Source organism: Channa argus, chromosome 21 (genome assembly GCF_033026475.1).
Source record: "Channa argus isolate prfri chromosome 21, Channa argus male v1.0, whole genome shotgun sequence".
Lineage (NCBI taxonomy): Eukaryota > Metazoa > Chordata > Actinopteri > Anabantiformes > Channidae > Channa > Channa argus.
In genome coordinates, this window is record NC_090217.1 from 1,212,769 (window position 1) to 1,238,749 (window position 25,981).

General features: G+C 38.0%; 1 protein-coding gene across 4 annotated transcripts; it reads right to left on the minus strand.

The window, feature by feature from the left end:
• Positions 1-607: 607 nt before the first annotated feature.
• Positions 608-22,623, minus strand: LOC137107008 (coiled-coil domain-containing protein 136-like). 4 transcript variants are annotated; one of them, XM_067491174.1, is made up of 10 exons: positions 22,465-22,622; positions 19,345-19,554; positions 17,858-18,154; positions 15,953-16,027; positions 14,804-15,103; positions 13,997-14,114; positions 13,456-13,687; positions 12,762-12,896; positions 9,678-9,792; positions 608-6,968 (listed from the first exon to the last, which is right to left on the minus strand). In XM_067491174.1, the coding sequence occupies exons 2-9, from the start codon at positions 19,394-19,396 to the stop codon at positions 9,688-9,690; spliced, it is 1,314 nt and encodes a 437-aa protein (XP_067347275.1). In that variant the 5' UTR covers positions 19,397-19,554; positions 22,465-22,622; the 3' UTR covers positions 608-6,968; positions 9,678-9,687. The 4 variants fall into 4 exon arrangements, with proteins under 4 accessions (XP_067347275.1, XP_067347278.1, XP_067347276.1 ...); XM_067491177.1 differs by lacking the exon at positions 17,858-18,154; XM_067491175.1 differs by lacking the exon at positions 9,678-9,792.
• Between the last annotated feature and the right edge of the window lie 3,358 nt (positions 22,624-25,981).

A 25,981-nucleotide genomic window follows, 5' to 3' on the forward strand; every position in this document is an offset into this window, starting at 1 on the left:
GACCATCTCCTCTAATGTCTTCTCTCAATCTGCTTCGCGCTGATTTCAGTAAAAGTAGCCGTTGTTCACATCTGGTTCAGTCACTGTTGGTTGCAGGACACAAAGAAAAGAAAAGAAAAGAAAAAGAAAAGAAAATCAAATTACCCCGGTGCCACAGCGTGACACTGACACCAATGCACAAATGTTCACCAACCCCACAGACCTTAGATGTTTGAACACAAAGTTATGATTAGATGGTTAGAATTCAGCTCAAACTAAACGTAATAAATTCAACCATAAATAAAAGGTCAGCTCAAACTGTGTAACTGTGAGGCCTCAGTGTGATTATAATAAGTTGAACAAATCTAAAATACACCTGCATATTATAGAAGACAGTAAACTACTTTTTATTTGGAAGTTCATTTACAAAATGTACAGGCGCATTTAACAAAGTCATCACATAAAAATACACCATCAGACACACACGCCTCAGAAACATATGTAATAAACTTCAGTCCCTTACAGAGGTGAAGACCAGAGACAGAAGCCTCATTTGAAAGAGTTCACAGAGCGGCTGATGCTAACGAGAGTCAAATCCAACAGACAGAAATGCAGCACGGCACTGATCTGAGGTCCAAGGTCAGATGGTTCAGTGGAAATCAGTTTCAATTCTGTGTCCAGGACATATTCAGCGTAGCTTAGGACAAAGACTGGAAACTAGTGCACAGGGGCCTTTCAGCAGCAGCAGGGCCTAGAAAGTAGGGAATGTAGATGTGCTGAGATTGGGCTGCTGGAGGACTGCAGGTCTTTGCGCTAAGCTTTGCTGAACAGGGTCTCCTCAACTCCGAATTGCCGACAAAAAGATCAGATAGGATATGCTACTGTAAATGTTAAATAATCTCCATTTATACAGATTATATTGCACTTTCCTACCTCATCAATATCCAAATCCAATATTCTCAACTGTTCTCATTCACACAAACACACACACACAGTTGGCAGACCCACTGGGAGAAACTAAGTTGGGGTTCAATGTCTTGTTTAAGAACACTGACATGTGACAGGAAGAGCCGAAATTCAAACCAACAACCCCACGACTCCTCTACCTCAAGAAGGACTTTAACAACCGTTAACTACAGCAAATTACAAACAGCTTCCAGAACAATTGATTGCTGACTGCTGTTTCGATCACAGTAGGGATAAACAGTTACTAAACTGTAGTAACCACAACATGAACTAAACAACTATGTTCAGTAAAGATAATAATGGGCTTTGTGAAGATGCTCAGTAGAAGTCTGCTCCTTGTTTAAGTCTTCATACTAGGTTAAGATGAATTCATACAGTCAGGTAACAGGTGAATTAATAAGAGCCACGCTACCATTACCTAATATAAGACTTAACTGTAATTAGCATCTTTACAGTCCAGTGATTCGCAATAAACCCCTAACAATGATTGTAGTCCTTCAACCAAAAGCAGACTTATAACAGAGCTAACATTATGAGGACCTTTATTTCCATGTATTTTCATTAATAACGAAAGTGAGAGAGTTTATTTTTATCTCATCTTCTCCTTCTGTGAAATCATAAGCAATGATCAGATAGAACAGTTTGAATAGCTACAAACAGCTCTTTCCATCAATCAAATCTAAACTGCACCTAATGCACCAATTACTATGTTTGCTATAAACCAGCTTCCTACAACCACAACATAAAACATGGATATCGTACGGACTCAAAATTGCCGGAGTGTTTTTTCCATTTTTCCAGTCTTTTTGCCAAACATGTCCCACACTGAAAGTGATATCCAACAGAAAAATCGAGAAAGACGAGAAAATTTATTAAAGCCTCACAGTTTTAAGGCTGTAATGACAAAAACAGACAGTCGAAAGTAACTCATGGAAGAACTGGATCACAGCGCTCATGCTACCACTGCTCAGTGAGCATTGTTGAATTCTAAAAGCTGAACCTATTTAATCGTCTTGTCTACTTTCATGCTAATGCATTAGATCCAACATGCAACACTAAGCTGTCTAAAGTTCATTAACGTGTTACACTACACAGCTAAGGATGGACTGATCCAGATTTCTAATTATCAGGATTTGCCTTAATCATCTTTAAGTCCTCAAATTTTATACATTGAAGACAGACTGTAGAAAAAAAACAAAACAAACATCAAATCAGCAATTTGTTCCAAGGCCTAAGCAGACAATAGTGTTTTGCAGCAACCAAGAAAAGTTTTATAAACTTGCTTTGTTGGTGCCAGGCAGGTGCTCTGAGTATTTCAGAAACTGATCATTTACACATTATTTCATTGATCCTGTGAGAAGGCATTTTGTCTTTACAATAAATAAAAATGATGTCAACATTTACACCGTAGACAGTTGTACAGACTAAGCATTCAAATAAATTCTTGTGTTTCTGTCATTACTCAGATTAAACAGATGATCATGTGACAGATAAAGCGCTTAGAGTTGTGTTATTAATATACTGTAATTGAAATAACTATGTTTTATAGATGTAGTTCAAATCATAAGCAGATAGAGACCATCAGGACAGGTGCTTCTATAAACATTGGATTTGAAAAGGTTTACATGTTAGGGTGTTTGTTGGAACATGAAATCAGATTCGGTGCACTAGGAGGAAAAAAACGCAATAAAGCAAAAGATTTATTTAAATTTCATTTGCAGCGACATTTAATCTCACAACATTCAAGTCTTAAAAAGCTTTTGGGGGAGATATGTTTACGAAACCAGTGGGGAAGTTAAATTGTGTTTCTACTGCTTCTTGCAAACTAAAGATAAATGTTTGTTGTAGTATGTTTGAAATAAACAATTAATTTCAATCTCTGAACGGGAAAAGGTAAATTGGTCATTTAAGGTTACGCTCCCCCCCCAATCACTAATCCTATAATCAGTCCATCCTTAGACGCGGTTGCTACATCACCGTGCAAACGTTAGATAAAGCTAAAGTCTATTTACAACAAGCACCAACTATAAATGGAACAGTTTCTATACGAGACAGCACAAACCAGTAGTATTAATTTAAAAAAAGGTGTATAGTACAGACTTTGTATTGTAATATTTGCATGCAGCCTGTAGGAAGATTGTGTTTTTAATGACAGGAAAAACAAAAAACAGAAATTCTCTTCTCATTTTTCCACTCACATTGTCCAACATTTAACAGGATTTCACTGGTGAATCCTGTCAGTAGAAGTGCATGTCCCAAAGAAAACGACAGAGTTGCATGTTTTAACACATTATTGTAATATAAAGACAAGACCAAGCGCAGAGTACACAGACGACAGTAAGACGACAGTAAAACTACAGCGAACTGCAGTGTCAATGCTATGGAAGCCCAGATACACCACAAAAATACATGACATATAATGGTGGTTAGGAAAAAGATTAAAACACTCAAAGTTAGAATAAAACCATAAATATATGAGATAGGTCTTTTTATGTGTTAAGGTTGTGGACTAAGTTAGAATTATCCATTTAATACATCAAAATTACTACATCATGTGGCAAGTCAAAAAATATGAGACAGGAAAATTTCTAACACGAAATTAAAACATTTAACACATTAAATTGTATATGTGTCTCACTGTTTCAGTAATTTTGAAATAGTAAAAAGTAAATGAAAATATTGACTGAATTTTTCAAATTTGATACGAAGTTCTACATTTTAGTTTTTCTTTGTCACAAGTGTATGACTATTTTTCTGATTACTTCTATTCTACCTTTGGTAACTTTTTAATTTCAAAAAAAATATTAGAATGTATTTTTTATCTTTGTCCTTAAGTAATAGTTTTTTTAAAGTAACTACACATCTGCCAGCAAAACAATACTGAAAGGTATAAATGATGCATGCATTTACTTAGAACATTACAGACCTGGTTATATCCTGATCAGTGTCGCAGCACTAATCACAATATTCGCCAAATATAATATAAATAGTTTTAATATGTTAATGTCACATTCGTTGTGTACACTTTTAATCACAGCTCAGTTTTTTTTCATTCAATGCAGCATTTTAGATAGTTGTCCACACACTCAAAGTGAGAGGTGAGGATTCATTTATTTTTTAATAATTTAACAGTGTTATATGTTGTAAACAAACTGGAATGTCTGTTATTTTAATGCTGCCATTACTTTCGTAAAGGTCATGAACATAAACACACATCAAGATAAACTTAACCTAAATACCTGATTCCAACCTCCACAGAAAGATCGGATTATTATCTGATAATATTTGATACACTTATTTTGGTCACCACTTAAACGTAAACACAAACCTGATCCATTTAAGGACTGAAACATATCTATGTGTAAGGGAGGACAGGGGCTTTTTTCAGCCCGGTTCATGTTAAAAGCTACCAAATCTGAACCAAAGAAAATATGCTCAAAACCCCTGAAAAGTTACTTTTGAGCTTTTTAGGGTTAGATATACGTATATTTTGGTAAATGTAACATTCTCTAGAGTGAAACATGAGCATGTTTGCCTCTAAATCATGAGTCTCCAGACTCACCATTTTAACTCCACAAATCATACATGTACATAAATAACTGGCTTCTCTGCATTTTGCTTTGGACTCTAATCTCACTTAAGCTACCCAACTAATTTTATATTTAGGCAGCATCTAGAGACACAAAAGAAACCCAACCAGCCCAACACATTTACACAATTTCACTTATGTGTGCTTGGTACTGAACATTTTGGTTTGGTTTTTTCTCCTGATAATTTTTTAACTAGACTGACAAGAAAATTTTATAAAAGAAGATTCAATATAGCACAACTTTTTTCAATTACAGTAGGAGCTGCAAAAACTGCTGTTCATTGTGTAAATAAAGCCCCTTTTAGACATAAACTCTAGAGAATCAGACACGTAATTAACATCAGCAGATAGTCCCTATCAGATGCGTTCTCACTTCTGAAGAAATACTCCAGCTAAATGGGCAACAGGTTGCACACTTTAAGTAGGGGGCAGAACATGACTCAAAAACACAGTGACAGTGTTGGCGTACGATACAGCCCACTCACCAGTAATGTTGGCAGTCGCAGAAAATGGACATCATCAACACGCCCACTCACTCATGGTGAATTCTCCCTAGTATGACCTGTATTAATCACAAATGAATTGGGTGGAGATAATCCGGACTTTGCATCAGGGAGCTGACTGGGCAAAGTCCGAGTAATGACAGGGCCAACAGACTTGGGAGTTTGCATTCACACATACAACCAGCCCAGAGAAAGTCTGGAAAATGTCTGAATTCCGGTTCATGCCTGAAAGGGGCTCAAGTTACACCACTTTTCCTAATATAGTTTCTACTTTTTTACTCAATATCAGCTGTTTCCTACATATATGTAAATATCACTATACACTTCTCCATAAAAGTAATTTTTTTGTTGCTGCGCAAAACTCTTAAAATTTAAATCAAATCTGGCACACTGAGCTTTAAACTGGCACAGTGAAATCAGTCGACAAATATTTACTTTCTCAGAAATTATTCTCAAACAAGAGTTTAGTTTTTTTTTTTTGCAGTTGCTTTTCACTTGCGTAAACACCACTTTTGTTGCACTATAACTATAAGAATACACATTTTAAATTGACCTATTTGAAATTTCTTAAATCCACTTTTTCTCCCCCTTCATGCTACAAAATGTGGCAAATAATTCACAAAATGGTAATTTGTGGACAAACATGACAAGATAATATACAGCAATAAGCCACATAAAGCCGCATTGATATGATTAAATACCCATTAAATTTTACCGGCTACCAGTTATCTGCTATTTATTTTTTGAGTGTAACATGGTGAGTGCAAAATATTATTTTAGACAGATATGCAAATATAAGGCAAAGAGTTTTAGAGCTAGAACTATTGACAAAGAAAATTGATTGATAGATTGATATAGATTAAACATTTAACTCCCATATAGTAAAAAAAAAAAAAAGCAACTTATTTGCTGCTTTTATCTGAAAAATCATAATAAATGGAATACTTTTTGGTTTTTGGACTTTTTGTCATTATTTTGACATTTTATGAGCAAAGACAAGTAAGTCTGTTTTTATTGATACACAAATTGTCAAAGCAACATTTTTCTGTGATTAAAGTTGTGTGGAATAATTCTGTTATGTGGATTATGTGAATTGTGTTTCATTTCTTGGTTTTCCATCCATGAAATGGTACTTTACACTTCCTACATTTCAGGTAGGAGTACTTCTTGTTATTCAAGTTCAAACATTAACATTAAGTCTTGTAACCATTGAATAAGATACATTTTTTTAGATTAAACATTTAAGTGTGTAACAGCCTCACCTCCCCTTGCTGCACGAATGCATAAATATTCATCTAATAACGACATATTTAATGACATCACCCTGATGTTTTTTCTGCATTTGGAGAATGTTAATACTTTAAGTATATTTTGCTCTCTGTAAATCTGTAATTGTACTTTTTTAATTTTATAGGCAAGATTTTTACATTTATGGTGGTATTACTCAAGTAAAAGGATCTTAGTATTTCTTCTAGTCCTGAGTGGAATTTTTTGATGTGTTTGAGGTGAAAATCAGTTTACATAGATCGACACCTGCTAAAAGTCTTTGATCATGATGGTAGATGTTTAAAAAGCAAATCAAATCAACCTGCTGACTTACTGTACAGTGGTGACCTGCTGGAAGAGTTAAAAGTCTTTATGGACGACTTTGTGAATTCAACAACCTTATTGCTTTTCACTCCGGCCTTCACGGATGTCTGCCAGGTTTTGACGGTGGCATCCCATTAAACACAGCGATGCAAAGCAGACATCAGGACAGCAACATGTATGAGAGCAGCGCTGGATGGGTGACGGCAATCGCACGGTCACAGGTTCTTCAGTGGGGTCACTTCCTGTAGTCCTCAGGCCCTGGTGAAGCCGGGGACGACCAGAACTACGATGGCTGCTACAGCGACTGCTGCCACCACCAGGTTCCAGCCTTCAGTGTTAGTCTGCAAACAGAGAGACAGCAGAGAAATATTGTAATGAAGTTACTGCGAATGATAATTTAAAAAAAAACTACTGGAATTAAAAAAAAGAAATTAAGTTTATAAATTCTACAGCCTATTAAAGGCCTACTTTGTCATATTAATGACACTTGTCATGTACATAATGTAATTATTCACTACAGTGATATTTGGTCTACACAGAATTAATGTGTAGGGGGAGAGTTTTGTTAATTCTGTGTAGTTTCTTTGTAATTCAACATTGTTGTATTATATATTATAAACACTGGTACTTTACCAATTAAAAAGAGTTTCAAACCGGGTCTAAGCAGGACTACAGTCTTTAAGTGCCTGATTATATATTTTAAGGTTATTTGTTAACCACATAATGTAAACATGCAGTCAGACAACTAACTGATACTTGTTTATGTGGAAAAGTGAGGGGAAGGTGGTTTTATCATTAAAAAATTGTTTGAGCTTGAGATCTGAACAACATCGTTCTCCATTTACTTCTCCATTTCTTATTTTTCACAGACCAAAGTGTTCATTTTGTGGCTAAATATACGGTCTTTTTTATGGCCTCTTAAGGGCAAAACATAAGCACAATATTCATTGTCTCCAATTCAAGAAAGTGATAGTAAAGGTGAACCACAGGGTTCCATTCTCAGTCCACTTTCATTTACCATATACATATATATAATTTACATTATACAAGAAATGGTAGAAATGCATATGCAATGATTTGAAAATCATAGAGACATTTCCAGACATGCAAAGACCTTATAAAGAAATTATTTTTCTCACCACAAATTGCTCACAGGTATTTGTGGCAGTAATGAGCCCCCATACACTTTAACAAAGTTGTATTGTATGGGAGGTGTAGCCATAATGTTAATAATTTTCTTTTTCACATTCACACAAACAAGATTAACCACACCACCACAATAGGTCAACAATCTCTAAACTATATTTTTATGCTTTGTGATGCAAACCATGAAATCCTTGCTGGACACTTTGTATTAGAAACTAAAATATACAGGCGGACCAACCAGAACTAGAAATACCTGCACAAATTATATTAGTTAGGAACTGGCTTCCAGTTTCCTGTGTACCCTGTGGAGCCTTTATTGACATAAAATGCTTTTAGGAGTGGGTTCCAGTTTTGTGTGAATCTTGTGAACAGGAAGGAGGATGCACTGTCCTTTGGGAAACATAAAATGTCCTGCTTATGATTACACACAGTTCTACTGAAGTTACTGACTAGCCAAGAAAATTACGAGTGGGCTTGCCAATATGGAGGAATGGGCTACCGAGTAAACACAACAGGATTAGAATGATTTCAGGCTCATGGCAGCTGTTTTACATTTGTGCAGTTGTTGAACCTGCTATTTAAGGTAACAAACGTAAGTAAGCAGCAGCTTGTCCACAAGTCTTTATATCAGGTTTGTAGCATTATGTTCCATTTGATTCAATGAAGACATGTTTGTTTTACCTCTGTCACCTCTATTTACTCTCATATCTGGGATAAAACACACAATAACAACCCACCACAGTCTAATTTATTGGAAATACTGTTTTTTTTTTTTTTTTTTTTTTTTTTAATCTTTCTGAGCATATATGGATAAAGGTAGGATTTCCTGATCCTGATACTAGTATCAGGTATCAGGTCCTGTCTTTGTGTACTTGTACTCATATTCGTAAAACCTCCTCGACACTGCACCAAATACCACCTTAACCTCTTCAGGTAGGGTTATATACAGTAACTAGAATTCTCTTTCTCCTCCAAAGTTATTTTACATTTTACCTTCAGACTCTACAGTCCATGTTTTTCATGCTTCTCTCTCCAGGATCTCAACCTAAATCTGTGCTTTGTTTGTCTTTTTCCTTGCTCTTACTTGCTCCGCTTATTAAACACTGGTCACTGCCATATTTTTTTGGAAGAATGTTTGAAAATGTCAATCCTTACTGGATTTGAACTGTAATAAATTGATGATGATTTTAAGTCCAGCATTCTAGAAACAAAACAAATACTGCTTGTAAAGGTACTCAGTCTGGGAAAAAAGTTGTATCGGGACTTTCATAGATATAGGCCAGGTGCCTTGTCAGCATGAGTAACCCAAAAAGAAGAACACACCGTTTGGAAGTAAATTTGTTTGGTTCTATCCCAGCAGAGCGAAAATTACAAAACCTGAAGCTGAAATTACAACATTATGCTCTTAAATTGAAAACTCAATTAAGAGCAAGATAGAAATGAAACTCCATAGACTTTGGCCAGTACTGAGTTTGTGGTGTCTAAACTTACATCGATAACGTGGTTGATAAGGAGTCTGGATTTGGAAGAGTCTGTTTTCCTGCCTGTCTAAACAATCTCTGGTTTGTTTTTTTTTTGTTGATTTTTAGAAGCCATTATTAGTTTTATTTGGTTTTATGATTTTGTTGGTGATTTTTAGTCTTTATTTCAGGTTATTCCAATAGCCATCTTTATTCACAACCTACATTGCTAGAACTTAAAGTGTTTGAGCTGCTAAAGTTGTCCATTTCCATTGCCTTTCCCTAACATGTACCGTGCTGCAGTGGAGAAAGAACTTCATTTGAAGCATACTGAGGCTTTTAATTAAAATATCATCATTCACCTGTTGTTCATCATACAACCACCAGAGATTTTTTCAGCCACTCTCTATGGTGTCTGGTAGAGAAAGAATGGCGTGGCCATACCTGGTCCCTTTTAGGACGCCAGCTCCTCCCACCAGCACCAAATCAAGGCCACTATTACAATCATTCCTATGAAGGGTATGGAGAGAACAGGGGGCTCAGACGGACGAGTGCAGTTCTGGGAAGAAGACAAAAGGAAGGAGTGTGGGGGTGAAGAGAGAAGTGGTGTAAGAGAAAATAAACCATAAAATAATTAGAATATTCACAAAGTCATAAAGGTGAGGGAGAACAGTGAACATGCAGCCGAAGCAAGTGACTTGATCCAAAAACATAGGGAAAAGAAAAATACTGAAAAGAAAAACAAAAGGCAGGTTGAGAACCTCAAACCATCAAATTTAGAGAGAATTTGATCAAGTTTATTTTGTTAAACAAAGGTGACGGGAAGGGAGGAAACAAAGAGCAAGCGATTAGAAAACGACATTAAAGATGCTTAAAGACAAAATGAAGAGCTTTGGCATCAGTTTATCACTGCGTGAGTAAACTTAAGAACATCTTCATAGTGTCATTTAAATATCTCTGCCGTTACTCTGACTTGCTGCTTTCACAGGTGCTTGAAAGCATCTGCAGCACTGCATTGTGGGAAGGTTTAACTCCAAGGTAACTATGGAGGATAGGAATGCAAGTGGATGACAGAAGCAGAGGTGCGACCAGGTTTTACAAGTCATATATTGAGAATTTCAAGTTTTAGACGACCAAGTCCAGAGTTTAGTCACAAGCCTTGTTACTCAGGTACACAGTCGTCTGCAAGATACAAAGTCCACATTAAGGCAGTTTAGATTACTGTATTATATATAGTTCCTGTGTTTTTATTGTTCTTATGTATATTTTTACATTTCTAGTTTAATATTTACTTGATTTTATTCATTTATTATATATTAACATTCTTCTCTGTTTTTGTAAAGAACATTTAGTTGCCTTATCTATGAAATGTGCTATATAAAGCAAATTGCCCTTGCCCTAGTCTAAAGGGGTTGAAAGTCTCGTTCCAAGCTTCAAGACAAGTGGTCAAGTGTTTTCACTCAAGTATCATGTTAAGATGGTCAAGAAATGTCCACTTTCCAAACAAGTTGCAGACAGAGACTGCTCACAGTCCCAAGTCTCAGTCAGGTTCCAAGTCAAGACAGAACCGTTTCAAGTTTAATTCTAAGACATTAAAGAGTAAGTGCGCCCCTTTGTCTGAGCCTTACTTCACCAACTTCATTATTTTAAAAATGCCAAAAAGTGGCCATAGGGCACCCACAGTCTGAAGTCAACCATGACGACCGATGTGTGTGTGTGTGTGTGTGTGTGTGTGTGGGGGGGGGGGTCTGTTTGGGCTGTCACAGAGCCATTAGGTATAATTGCAAAAGCCACAGCAGATCGTACTCCACCACATGTTGACACAGATACAAGGCTAATATTGGTGACAAAACCTGTTGCCAACCCTGAATTTGCTTTGAAACATAGTCTTACCAGTTTGTCCTACGCATCAATGCTAAAGAGAATCAGGACAACCCTACTACATAAAGGAGGATTGAAATGGGGCCCGAGTCTCAAGTCAAGCTTTAGACAAGCAACTTCCACATTTATGCTCATACTGTATGTACTGTACTGTAAGTCCCAAGTCAAATCTCAGACAACAAAGGTGCATGTTAAGTTAAATAACACATGAAGAGTCAAGTCCATAATCTCGAATTAAGCTAAGAAGGTCAGTTGACAGGTCACGAGAATTGATATTTATGTCAAGCCTAATCTGAGTCCTGTATCGATGTCAACATATCTTAAGTCAAGTTCCAGACAAGCTTCAGACACCTATGTTGTCTCAAGCCTTAGTGCTCAGGTGTTAAATAAAGAGAGATAAGTCATGTGTTGACAGTCTGTAGTTGAGCAAGTTCCAATGTCAAATCTAGAAACTTCCAAGAAGTGGTGCCATGTTAGCCAAACAAGGTTTACCTCCTACTTCAAGGAAGACATGTCCCAAGTGCAGTCTCATATGTCTTTGATGTGCAAGTCACAAAGGTCTCAAGTCTTGAGTCTTGAGTCTAAAGTCAAGAATCTAGCAAGATGCAAAGCAAATCGCAACTAAGGTTACAAAAACAAGTGTCCAGTAAAAAAGGTTAAATCCCAAGTCGAATTACAGACAGGCCAGTCCCAAGGCTGGTCTATTATCAAAAATGTAACATCCCAAGTTACATGTCTAAGAACAAGTGTCAATAGTTAAGTTATAAATCCAGTCCAACTATACCTCTGAAGTCACATTGGTAAAATTTTGTCATTGCCATTTCAAATAACTTGAGTTGGATGTGAAGTCAAACAGATCTAAAGTGTATGACCCAGTCTCATGCAAGGTGAAGCTGATACAATGATTTATGTTGCTTGGGCTGGGGAGGGCATGTGGTTCAAGTCTCTGGGCTCAAAGTCGGAATGAGGGATTAGTGTTAAAGCAGGAGTCCTTTTTGAAGCTGACCAGTCTGTCAGTGACTTTGTGATGACCCAACTCTTTTGCAGAACAGTGAAGACCTGCAGAATCCAGAGCTGTCTAACCATGACAGTCACAATGACCCTTGTTCTTTTACATTTAGTTTAATAGCTTAATAAAATGTTTCCCTTGGGCTGAACAGAGGAGGGGGTCACTTTGCACAAGTAGAAACAGACAGATGACCAAAGCTTTGACGAAAACAAACGGCTCAGCTGTGACAGATGTTAAGAAGCTCACAACATTCAGTAACCAGCTACAGCGAACAGAGCGGCAAGCTTTTTAAACCACAAAACAAAATGGCCAATGAGGCATCTGATAGCTTTTACACACCCACATGCACATACAGAACAGATGCGCAGACTTCATAAAAAAAAGCATTGATCATTCAGGCTACAGTGTGTGTTAGAGAGATTGTTCCATGTGGAAACTATGCTGCGTTAACCTTGAATTTTGTAGACATTTTACAGTTAACTTGTGTCTGTAGCTTGGGACGAATTGTCACACCTCATTTACATTTCTTGCCTCTAAAAGCTCTAAAAACAAAGTTGTAAGCATGAAGAATGACTGTACTAAAGTCAGATGTTATAAACATGACAAGCCTCAATGCCTTGGAGCGCTGGGTCTCTCACCTGTGACTTCCTGCCCACCAGTTTCTCCAGTTCAGCCTTGCAGCGCTGCAGCTCCTGCTCAAGTGTGAGCCGCTCTCGCTGGCTGGTGTCGTACAGCTGCTGCAGCTCGGCCAGCTCGACCTTCAGACAGTCACACTGGCAGGAAAATAGGCACATCAAAACTAGCTCTCCACCAGATATTACCTCACTGCAGATATATTATGGAGGTGTAGAAGTTAGTCCAAAAATCCTGATGGGTTTATTTTTACGCCATCTGTATAGTTCATAATCATTTCAGTGATCACTTTCAGAATTGTTGATGCAAGATATATTTATATAAAAAGATTAACAACTCGAAATATTATCAGATTTTTGTGACTCTTTATTTCAAAATTTGCCTCAAAAATCATCATGTATTGAGTGACTGTAATAAAACTTTACTGCAAATACATTTACATCAGCCTAAATAACAGAAGCCTATATCAGTAATTCGAGAATTATTTCTCCACAGTTTATTATTCAACCCTAAAGTCTTACTTAGTAAATGTGTCTTCTTTTCACGAGACATATAGAACCACATTTGTCCTAACTCTACTGAGGTGAATACTGGTTTGTAGCATTCAAATCAAAATCAATCAGTGCTGAAATGTTATTGCAGTGTTGGACACATGTGATCTAACTAAACAGTTCTATGTGCCTGCTGCAGTCCTGTTACCTCTCTCTGGACTTTCTGAGCAGTCTCCTCAGCTTCTCTCAGTTGGACCTTCAGGATGTTGAGCTCCGAGCTGCAGACCATCTCTTGGGCTGAAGTCAGGTCCAGATCCTCTGGGGGTCGGTCCTGGCGTTCAGGACCCGACTGAGACAGACTGATGTAGGTGTCGGTCTTTACCTGCTCATCACGCTCAGTGTCACCCTCCACTCTGACTGCCAGGTACACATCATCACAACTGGAGAACACAGACAGAGGACGTTGGGTAGATGTTAATGACGATTATGATGATTTTGAAGCTCACAGTTATACACCTTAAGGATTGTATATTTCATTTCGTTCATAAAACACGTGCATTATTATTATTGTACATAATACATCTAGGATTTCGGAAGTACACTTCCCATAATCCTTCTTCCCATAACCTGAGTCTGGTTATTTAAACCTACATACTGTGGAAAATAATCCTGTCTAACAGGTGCTGTGATCCGTTTCTGTGGGTCAATTGCAGTCAAACAGCTGACTGACAGCTGATTGGTCCACTCACATTTCTCGTTGCTGCTGCAGTTGCTCCACTTTGTTGCTGAGCTCTTTGTTGTCGTTGGTCAGACACTGACGTTCGTCTGTGAGAGTGATGAGCTCGTCCTCCAGCTGACTCACCTCACCTGGATGCAACGTGAGGGGGAAATACACTAAAAGTTTTGTTTCAGCATCTTTAGCAGGTCGGGTGTTTTTCACGTTAACACTGATGTAAAACAGAGATCGAATTTCCTCTGAGGGATTCACTACAGCATGGTTCTGTTAAAATGCTGCTTCGGCCTCTGTGAGCCTGACTCATTTTGTTTTACAGTAGAATGACAACAAACAAAGGTACTGAACATCACCTCTCATGGGTAATCTATGCTGTGTAGATGTGTCAGGGGCTCAGCCTACTAAAAACATGGCTGATTTTATGAAATCGGGGCAAACTTCACATCTGGAAACAGTGTGCACTATACAGTGCCTGTAAGTTTATATTTTGCGTATGCTTTAAACACACAACAGGTGTTCATTAGTGAGCTTTAGGGAGAGGGACGTGGATTTGTCAACTGTGGATAAATTGAAGCCAGCTGGTCTACAGACCAACTGACTCTAGATCTGTATTTTTTGTAAGATCATCCAAAAACGTTTAACTGTTCCTTTAAACAGCCAGTTTAAACATTGTGTAAGGATCAGCTGACTGTCAGTAACCTTTACTGAATGACCAAACTCAACACTTAAACCTAACAATTTAAGAAAAGACAAACTATGGCCGAGGCGCCTTAAACCTTACGCACTGTCTGCTGTAATGTGCTGCAATGAAAATGTTGTGTACCGTGTCTGAGAGTCTCAGGGCTCTGACTCTTCATGCTGATCTCAGCTCTCAGTGTGGTGATCTCAAGCTCATACTCCTGTGCCGTGGCATGGAGACGCTGCAGCTCCGCCCTCAGCCGACACAGCTCCTCCTGCAGGGAGGCGATGTCGTTCTCCCTCTCTGCCGCCGCCTCTTCGGCTGCCTGCTGCAGCACCAGCACCTCCTCCTGAGCCGATTGAAGCTCCTCCTGCACCTCAGCCAGCTCGCTCTGCTTCTCCTCCTCCAGACTGTCCATCTCCTCCTGGATTGAGCGGAGCTGAGCTGCAGGACAAAAAAAATAAAATAAACCAGGATTCTTCTTTAATTAGTTTTTTAGGTTAAGGGTGGGAAAGCAAACTGTCCGTTCTTAAAATGTAATAAATCACGCTGAAAGGGAAGTTAGTAAGGAAGTAAGCACTTTTTTTGGAAATTGACAGAAAAGAGACATTTTTTTAGAAACTATGGACAATATTTGATAGTTTATTTGGATATTTCTGCCAAGAGAGGGCAGGATATTAACAGTGGCTGAAAGGTAACCAGTCTTATTTTTCATAATAATAATAATATCAATAATAATAAAATAATATTGAGTGCACTTCCAAAAGTAAAGACACTTACTGAAAGTCACATGGTTCTTGAAACAAAGTGGAAGTGAAAGTGATAAAGTGGAAAAATTAAATTTTTAGTAAGTGAGGAAATATAAACGTTGTGAAAATTTGAGTTATTTGATATATGAAGACATTTTTAAATGTCAAAATATTTAGGTTTGGAAGTGAAAAGTTTACAATGTAAGGATTTCTGTCGGGCGAAACATGAGAACATGTTAGGATATTTTTTTAAAACAATTCACAAATTCACAAAATTGCATTGTTGACAGATCAGGACAATGTTGGTCAGTAAATAAAACTTTTGGGTATCTGTGGACACCTTTGAAAGAAAGCAAAGAAAAAAATGGGGACATTTTCAGAGCTTACATTTTTTGAAAAGGAGGGGACTTTTTTTAAAGTCAGGATAATTTTGCCAAGAAAAGGAAGGTGTGTTTTCAGAGAGTGTGTTCCTACCCCTTGGATGTTTATACCCAGTCTGAACCCTTTCTATTCTAGTAAAGAGGAAAGGAAAATGTGTGAGTACCCTGCAGTTTCTGGATCTGTCTGGTGAAGCTTTCAGCCTGGTGGGCACTGGCCAGTCGCTCTTCCTCCAACAGACCTGAGGACAGATATTAGACAGAGCAAACTGAATCATTTTTATACACATAGGAGCCATAACTTTATGACCACTTGCGTTTGTCAAAACACTCCTGACCAATTTTTTGAGTTTAACAAGGTGCTTTATCCTGCTGAAAGAGGGAACTGCCATCAGGGAATATCATGATTGGCAGGACCCAAAGTTTGCCAGCAGAACACTGCCTCTGCAGGTGTGTCTTCTTCCCATAGTGAATCCTGGAGCCATTTCTTCCCTAGATGAGTGACACACATGCACCGGGACATATGCATAATTAAAAGAATATGTGATTCGTCAGAGCAGGCCACTTTCTCCCATTGCTCTTTGGCTCCCCAGTACTATTATGAAGAACCTCTGAGTTATGTTTGACCAGGATTTGTCCTTTACCTCACATATGAACCAAATCTCTAGAAAAGCCTTCTTCCACCTTTGGAAAATTTCCAAAATTCCTCAAACTTATGCAGAAAAGCTAATCCATGCATTTGTTACTTCTAGGTTGGACAACTCTAATTCCCTACTTTCAGGATGCCCCAGTAACTCCCTTAAAAGCCTGTAATTGATCAAATTGAGCTGCAACAAGAGTGCTGACTGGAATTAGTAAGAGAGATCATATTTCACCTTCACTAGCTTCTCTCCATTGGCTTGCCAAAAATTCTAAAACAGAATCTAAAATCCTGCATCTTACATATAAAAACAGTCTAAACAGTCAGGCTCCATCATACATAGAAAACCTCATAGTACCATATCATCCCAGTAGACCACTTCGATCTCAGAATGCAGGCCTACTTGTGGTTCCCAGATTTTCCAAAGGTAGAATGGGAGGCAGAGTCTTTAGCTATCAAGCTCCTCTCCTGTAGAAGCAGCTCCCAGTCCTGATTCGGGAAGCACACTCTCTACTTTTAAGTCTAGGCTCAAAACCTTCCTTTTTAATAAAGCATATAGTTAGTTATAGTTATGCTATAACTATAGCTATAGCCAGTTAAGGCAGATGGCCAGCCACCCTGAGCCTGGTTCTGCTGGAGGTTTCTTCAGTTTAAGGGAGTTTTTCCTCTCCATTGTTGCCTAGGGCTTGTTCAAGGGAGAAATTGTTTGGTTCTCTCTATATATATTTATAGATTTTATTATTGGCGTTATATAAATAAAGTGGAATTGGTCCAGTTCTGATGCTCATGGAGGAATGGCAGAAGGCATGGGTCTGCATGGGCACCATGTCTGGTCTGTAGCTATGCAGACTTCTTTGCAACAACCTCTGAGGAACTTTGTGTTTTGACACCATTCTTTGAGTACCAGCAACAACTCTTTCAGCAATTTGAGCTACAATAGGTCATCTACTGGTTCGCACTACAGGGGCCAGCCTTCCGTCTGCATGTGTATCAGTGAGCTTTGGCAGCCGATGACCCTGTCATTGGTCCACCATTTTTTCTTCGTCATTTTTTTGAACCACTGCAGAACGAGAACTTTTAACACGAGCTGCGGTTTTGGAGTTCCTCCATGTTTTCTGCTTCCAACTTCACATTTTGCCTCAAGAGAAAATATTCACTTACTGCCTAACAGATTCCACCCACTTTCAGGTCCGATTGTAATGAGATAATCAGTCTTATTTACGTCACCTGTCAGATGACATATTGTTAATGCTCATCTGTGTATTTACAGGATTAAATGTGGTCTTTTGTCGGTATTCTTTTTTATTTAAACTAGACTTTACTGATCCCATTATACTGTACTTATGTAAAACATTTGGCTTCTTGACTAATTTTAGCAGTATATTAAAGATCGTAAAACATGTAAAAACTGAAGGGCTGTGTGCTTCCTCACCCTGCAGCTCCAGGAAACTCTCCTCATGTCGATGCGAAACGTCTCTGGTGTCCTCCAGCTCCAGCATCAGCTGCAGCACTTGAGCTCTCAGCGCCTCCACCTCTTCATCCTGCATTCCTCCTCCTTGTTCTTCATCCTCCTTCTCTTCCTTCACCTCCTTCTCATCCTCCTGCAGTCCTTTCTCTCCGTCTTCCACTGTCTCTTCGTCATAGTTTTCTTCAAGTGACTCCCTCTCTTTGGCCGTCAGAGTTTCTGCCAACATGATCGGCTTCTCCACCTTCAGCTCACACAGCTCTTCTGCACACGAGTAGAAGAGATAGAGAGGAAATGTTGGAGATTAACTCCACCAAAAGCTGAAAGAAGCCATTTTGCCACGATTCAACAAAAATAACAAAAGTTCACAGTTGTCACGGATCAGGTGTGTCCTCTGAAGAGATGTTTAGAAAGACAAGAATATTTCTTTGGAAAATGGGACATCTTCCAGAAAAAGAAAAGGCATGGCTTTAAAATGAGAACATTTGTGAAAGGAGACATTAGAATTATTTTTGAAAGTTCTTTGATGGTTTGATGTCAACGTGTTTTGAAAAGTGAGATGATATAAAATTAGGATGTTTTTAAGAGTAACAGCATTTAGCAATAAATATTTTCAGAATGAAGATTCCTGAAAAGTGACAAAGTGGAAAAGTGAATCTTAAACTCCGTGGCTCTGTCTAGTGGGGATGCAAGCAAAAGACAGATTTCACCTGCACTGATTATGTTTCTGCTGTAATCTGCAATCAAGTTGAAATCTACATATGCTGTCATGTGCAAAAGTTAGAATTCCCTTATTTTAAAATGACAACATTTTTTATCAACACAATATTCAATGCATTTAATTAGCCATTACAAATGTTTCATAAGAAAGTAATTAAACTTGATTTTTATTTTATTTATCAGAGGGGTGCAAACTTTTGCAAAATTTCTATTTTCATTGTTTTTTTTTAGTTCTGATATCAGTTCTGATATCAGTTCTGATACTGTACCAGTTGAAAGTGTATTATTATTATTATTATTATTATTATTATTATTATGTTAGGTCCAGGGTTTCGTTTGCATCCGTTTACATTGAATGTGCATGTGGTGGACAACTGCTCTACTTCCTGAGCCACAGTCGCCGACCATTTAACACAATTACAATGTTGCATCTAGTTCCATCACTTCCATCTTCCTCAAAGGCTTTTATTGTGAAACGGGAAGTGTTAAAGTCCCTAATTAACAGCATTAATAAATCAGTTTTGTATTAAGTAGAAAAACTCAGATGCAGAAGGTCTGATTGTTATAAGCAGTCATGATAAATCAGGTGTTTTCCCACCTTCACTCACTGTTGAGACAAACAGCACCAACAGTCTCATGTGTGATCAGACTGTTGCTGCAGAACTTACAAATACACCATATAAACACTCTGTTAAAAAAAAAAAAAGCTCCATAAGACTGACAAACAGACTGACCTGACTGATCAAGGACCTCCTCTATGACAGGGGGCAACCGGAGTCCGTCCATGTTTTCAGCTGATGGGGGAGGAAGAGAAGCTGCTGCAGGGAGGCGGACTGGGTGAGGCAGAATCGGAGCTCCACAGACAGAGGGGAGAGGAAGTGAGAGGAAGCTTCCTCAAGCTCCGGGAAGAGAGATCTGCTACAACCTTTTCATCCTTTTTGGAGCTGAGGGGGAGGGGAGTGGGAGCTGTCAGAAAGAACTGCAGCAGTATCACATAGTTGATACTGGATTACACGGGTCGATAGTCAGGTTCATTTCTTTGTTTTAAGATTTAAATATTCTGATGAAATTTAATCACAATTGAAAAATTAGGGATTGCACTGGACTGTTTGTTCACCCAAACACTATAAATGGATTTGCTGAACCAGGCACAGGCCCAGGAGCCAAGAGGGCAGGGGGCCCATGTTTCTCTGAGTGTTAATACATCTTAAATTCAGTTAAAATACACGACCATGAGCACAAACAGATGCACAAGACATAGACAAGAAAAAGAGAAGAGCAACCTTTATTGAGCACATATACTTATTGCACATACATGCTTTATTTTTAACCCATCTCTAGGTGGAGCAGTGGGCAGACATGGAGAGGGTGGGTGGGGGGACGGGGGACACACCTGGTGGATACCCACTGCTGCCCTACCAGATCACAAATACTCTAAAAGAATATGACAGTCATTTTGTGTCTGTTTCATTCTCCACTATAACCTCATCATTTTTTTTACCTAAAGAACCAAATAAAAGTTCTCCTCTAAGAAAACTACATATTTTAAATTATACTGATTATAGTAAAACATGTACAGTAACTAATAAAACTAAGGATCACTGTCGTTAAAGGTGGAACTGATTTTAACCACCTTATGTGCTTACAGGTGGTTAACCCAGAATGATACATCAACATTTAATTGTTCATCATATTTTAACAAAATCCTGATCAAATGTATATATTAAAACCACCAGGTGCTTTTAAAGATGTGGCTGAGAGGTGTACACCATACAAACATTGTACACTGCATATAAAAATCATACTGAATGTATATTTTTTTAAAAACAGCTAGCTATCTACTAAACAGTTTATTTTTCTTTCTGCTTAAAAATAATATCCTAAAACTACAAAACCCCATTTTCAGAAAAGTTGGGACAGTTTGTAAAATGACAAAATAAATTGTGAATTATACAAGAAAAAACACCAAATTGTCACCATCCAAACTGAACCTCACAACATTTCATTCCAGTCAATACAACCAGCAAACGCATTAACTGTCAGCTATGAAATGGACGAAGACCTGTTAGCAAAGGGAAACAGTGAAACAAAACACTTACTCTGCCTTCACAAGATATACTCCAAGATCTTTTTTCTACCAACCACGCAGGGCTGGATGAACTAACCAATTTTAATTGAAAAGACAAATATAGACAAATTTAGATCATTAAATATAAAGTCTATACCTGCTATTTTAATGTTTCCTACTCATTTACATCTTTCAGTGAGCACCCCATAAAAAATTGTGCGACCACACTGCAACACCCAAAAACAATGCAATGTTAAAAAAAGAGCCTGCTCAATAAAATCCTCAACCAAACATCAATCAATATGAAATCTCTTACCACACATCAACCTTTCCTTCCACAGAAGGAATGGGCACCATCCAACACACCCAGCCCTCTTTATACAGGATACAGGAATTCTTCTACTTTTTCATATTTTTCACTTCAAATTGCTCCAGGTGTTTCAGTGGGTGACAACTCTGCAGACAGGTAATTTCATCACCTGGACTCTTTTACTACTGAGCCAGGCTGTAAAACCCTCAGAATTTGTGTTGACATTTTGTTGCTTAAGTAAACATACATTGTCTTGATGGAGAATGTGTTTGTACAGAACCAATAGAAATCCTTCACCATTAATGGAGCCTTCACTGATGTTCAAGCTACCGCTGCTATATGCATTAATGGATCTTGTTTACATCTGATTGTTTCTTTGCATCGTAGAGTTTAAGCATTTGTGGATGACAGCGGTTGTCAGAGGTTTTCCTGAGCCTGTGCAGTGATTTCACTACAAAATTATGTCTGTTTTTCCTGAATTGGATCCTTTGAGGGCTTGAATACACTACCAATTCTTTTTTGGTCTTGTCCTTTTTCTGCAGAGATTTCTTTGGAGGTTTTAATGAGATTCCGAAATATAAGTGACAAATTCTCAAGGTGCTTTTTAGGGAAGTCGGTGGAGATTCTTAGTCATCCAGGTGTAGTTGTATCCGGACATTAAGATCTGAATGCACCGTCTGTTTGATGTAATTTTCCACTTTCCAGACCAACTTTTGTGAAACATGTTACTTGGATCAAATAAATTATTAGCAAATACTTTTGTAGAACAAATTCTCAGTTTTAACATATGATATATTGTTTTTGTCTTTTTTTTTAATCCATCATTGCATTCTTTTATTTCACAGGGTCCCAACCTTTCTGTAAAGTGGGGTTGTAGATTAAAAGAGACTTTATTAAAAAAAAAAAAAAAAAACTTTCTGCATTCGACTGAGGAAAAATAAATAAATAAATAAATAATAATTAAAAAAATTTGGTTTCTGGCGTTAGCATTTAAACTCTGCACTGCTGTATCTAAGCTCTGGTGATAAACCACAGTAGTGGAAAGAATCAACAATTCATCCAGAACAACGTGAGGTTCTCAATCTTAATCTTAATCACAAAAACCTAAAGTCTCACAGCAGCATTCTCAGTACAGTGAAAGGTTGAACGACAGTTTGTGTCCATTGATCAAATTGTTTGATGACGCCATCCCTCCCTCTGCTAATGCAGCTAAGGAGCTCTGAAGTATAGCTTGGAAAATGTTGAACTATTCCTTTAAGCTAAAAACAGCTGCTGCTCTCAGTCTGCAGAGTCCAGCTGCGTCTCTGCTTACCATGCAGCTCTAACATGTTCCCCCTCTGAACGACCTTCCTCTGAGCTTCTCCTTCGCTATAGGACCAGGTCATACATTATTTTTATTCTGCTGTCTGTGCTCCATCACTGCAGCAAACATTACCACAACAACAAACTCCCCACACACTCTGTATAAATAAATACCTGCTGATGAAATGCAGCTGGTGCAGTTTTCTGCTGCAGTTCTGTTTCCTGTCTGAGCCAACTGCAGACCTCCTCCTCCTTCTGTTGTCCTATATTTGCTCCTCAGCATCAGCTCCACTCTGTGTGATGCAGAGCGACGTCACTGCTTGTTACAGACACACATACACACACACACACACACACACACACACACACGAACACACAGGCCAGGATATGAATAATCAATGAACCTCCATGATGTCATTTATTAACCGTTTCCTGCCACAAGCCACAATATGTAGCCACAAATATAGATTTTAGCTTTGGCTGCAACCAGCTATGATTCTTAGCTAAGAAGTAACAAGCTATTCACTAATGATTGTCTTTTAAAGTTTACTTAAGTTTGAGGTGATAGTTTTCAAGTGATAGAAGATATAAACATGGCACCACCAAATACCATTCACAAGGCACAATTTTATAATTTAGGGGATGATCAGATCATGACCTGGATAATTAAGAATCTTGATTGCATTTTAAACCTCAGAATAATCTAATATTTGTTAGTCGACACTAATGACTAATGAGTATCCTGTGGTAGGCAAAATTGGCTTGGGCAAAGTTTCAGGTGTGATTTAACAGCTGATAAAATTGGAGATGCTCCCTCACATCTGATTGTTGCTAGGAAACTGAAGCCCTTCCTGGGTAACGTTAAAGGACACACTGAAGACAGGACAAAAAATAAAACCAATGACAGCCCAATAAGGATTGGTCTTTCTAGACGTATGAGCTAAGACAAAGTCATGAAGCCTGAAATGGTTCTGATTCAGCATTTGGACTCCGGACAGGAGCTTAATGAAGCTTTGGTTGTTACAGAGCACAGACTGGCTTAGTCGTTACAGTCTACTAACATCCAATCATATTCACTTCAGTGTACATCACAGATATAGTAACATGACTATATGATTCTCAAAATGTGAATTTTATTTATTCTTCAAGTTATTTGTAATTTTGTACTTATCTAATTTAACTGTATTGTGATGTGTGTGATTCAGAGAGTTGGTGTACTGGGTGAGCCAAAGACAAATTTCCACATAGACGGACAAAGAATTATTCTATTCTATCAAACCATATCAAATTTCTTTAGTCTGATTTTTAGATGTCATTCACTAAGAGTCTGATTAAATCACTTCATTTTGGGAGTTTGTTTCAAGGGTTTCTTGCCTTCTGGTTGTTGGTCAGAGCAAACATTTGTAGACATCACCTTCTGGCCGGGAAAGCCGTGATGCCATATTTTTACTACCTTCCAGCATTTTACAGACCAAACGATACATTAATTCATCTCTGTTCACAATAAAACAGAGCAGTGTGCAGCATCTGTGTGCAGCGCTAAAGAATTGATTATATAAAAGGGCTTCAAAAAGGACAGCAGAGACTCATCGAGGACTTGAAGAGGCCCAGAGGAACACCTTGCTTCACTTTGTTCTACAGGAATTACATAAGGAGAAGAATGTGAACATGCACTGCAGGTCTGACAATTTCCCCAAGGTTCACTGTGATTCAGATCCACAGAACGAATGAGATTTAAATAGCGGTAGAGTTAGGAGATAAACAGTGAATGGCGTACATGTGTCTAAAGTTAAGGCTTTAAAAGATATTTAATGTCTTATACTGTGTTTATTTCTCCTACAGTCAAGAAAATTAAATAGGTTCAGCTTTTAGAATTCAACAATGCTCACTGAGCAGTGGTAGCATGAGCGCTGTGATCCAGTTCTTCCATGAGTTACTTTCGACTGTCTGTTTTTGTCATTACAGCCTTAAAACTGTGAGGCTTTAATAAATCTTCTCGTCTTTCTCGATGTTTCTGTTGGATATCACTTTCAGTGTAGGACATGGTTGGCCTAGTGTAGCACGAAGACTGGAAAAATGGAAAACTGCCTAAAAATAAAACACTCCGGCAATTTTGAGTCGATATCCATCCGTACCCGTACGATATCCATGTTGTATGTTGTGGTTGTAGGAAGCTGGTTTATAGCAAACATAGTAATTGGTGCATTAGGTGCAGTTTAGATTTGATTGATGGAAAGAGCTGTTTGTAGCTATTCAAACTGTTCTATCTGATCATTGCTTATAAATTCACAGAAGGAGAAGATGAGATAAAAATAAACTCTCTCACTTTCGTTATTAATGAAAATACATGGAAATAAAGGTCCTCATAATGTTAGCTCTGTTATAAGTCTGCTTTTGGTTGAAGGACTGCAATCATTGTTAGGGGTTTATTGCTAACTATTGGACTGTGAAGATGCTAATTACAGTTAAATGTCTCATATTAGCAGGCATGGTGGTGGACTGGTTAGTGCTGTACCTCACAGCTAGAAAGTCCATGACTCGAAACTACCTGCTCGCTGTGGCCAAACTGACCTGTCCAGGATAGCCCCCGCCTCTCACCCAGTGACAGCTGAGATAGGCTCCAGCCCTCCCGTGACCCTAAACAGGATAAGTGGTTACAGATAATGGGTGAGTGGATGTTGTGTTTAGGAGATAACACAGTAACAATGGAGTGATATCCCTATGAGGCTTTACAGCATTGTTCTACAAGATACAGCACCGTCATACGACACAATACTAAAGTATTCTATAAAGACAACACACTAATAACAATAATCTGTTGAAATGACAACTCAATAAGAACTAATACTAACTAAGCCACAATACACAACAACACAAACTAATGTATGCTATGACTTTGCAGTAAGCTGTATTGTGACAGTGATATGACCTGGTTTCTATGGGCTGCAGAGCTCATTAATAAAACATGCAGAGATGCAGCAGGGGAGCTGGCGAAGGGTGAGAGGGGTTTAAGTCAACTACGTCCTAGAGTTTAAATTAACTCTGGGACAACATCCTAAGGGACAGAGGACAGAATAATTACTGATGTGTATTACTGCAGTGACCTGAAATACAGAAAGCCAGTGGGTAACAAAGGGACAGTATCACAGTCTCCACAGTGAAACATGGACCCATTGAGTTTTGTGTTATCTATGGCACATGGCTCTTTAGGCTCAATCCAAAATGTTTTGAAATGATTATTAAACTTAAACTAAAACAAAACTGTTTAATAGGTGATCACAGCGGGTACTGATTTGATTTCTCTATTAATCCATTAAAGGGCACTGATACTAAAAACTGTTATTTAAGAAGACCATACTGTTAGTGCAGAAACCTTACACTGGGACAGATCTGCACAGGGAGTAGACCAAATGATTTATTGCCAATTAAGTAATGAAATGAAATGTTTTTTAAAACACACATTGACACATTTAAGAAAATTTTGCTTAGAATTACTTAGTATTCTTGAATGAGTAAGAATTTATTGACACATATATATCTATATATAGATATATTTTTTTTTAAATTGCTTTTTTCCAGCTAAATAACCAAAGACAATTTATACAACATTCGGAAATTTTTATAGTAACTAAGTAACTTAGCAGTTCCTATGTTCGTCGAATCTGCTCGTATGATTTTAAAGCTGTTTGGC

What these genes read in the sequence shown, in the direction of transcription:
- LOC137107008 (XM_067491174.1), bottom strand. Translation starts at nt 19,396, where the DNA reads ATGGACGGACTCCGGTTGCCCCCTGTCATAGAGGAGGTCCTTGATCAG. An exon ending in CCCTGAGACTCTCAGACACG is followed by an intron (nt 14,115 to 14,803) that starts GTACACAACATT and finishes CGTTGCATCCAG; the next exon opens with GTGAGGTGAGTCAGCTGGAG. An exon ending in CTCAGAAAGTCCAGAGAGAG is followed by an intron (nt 12,897 to 13,455) that starts GTAACAGGACTG and finishes TTTTCCTGCCAG; the next exon opens with TGTGACTGTCTGAAGGTCGA.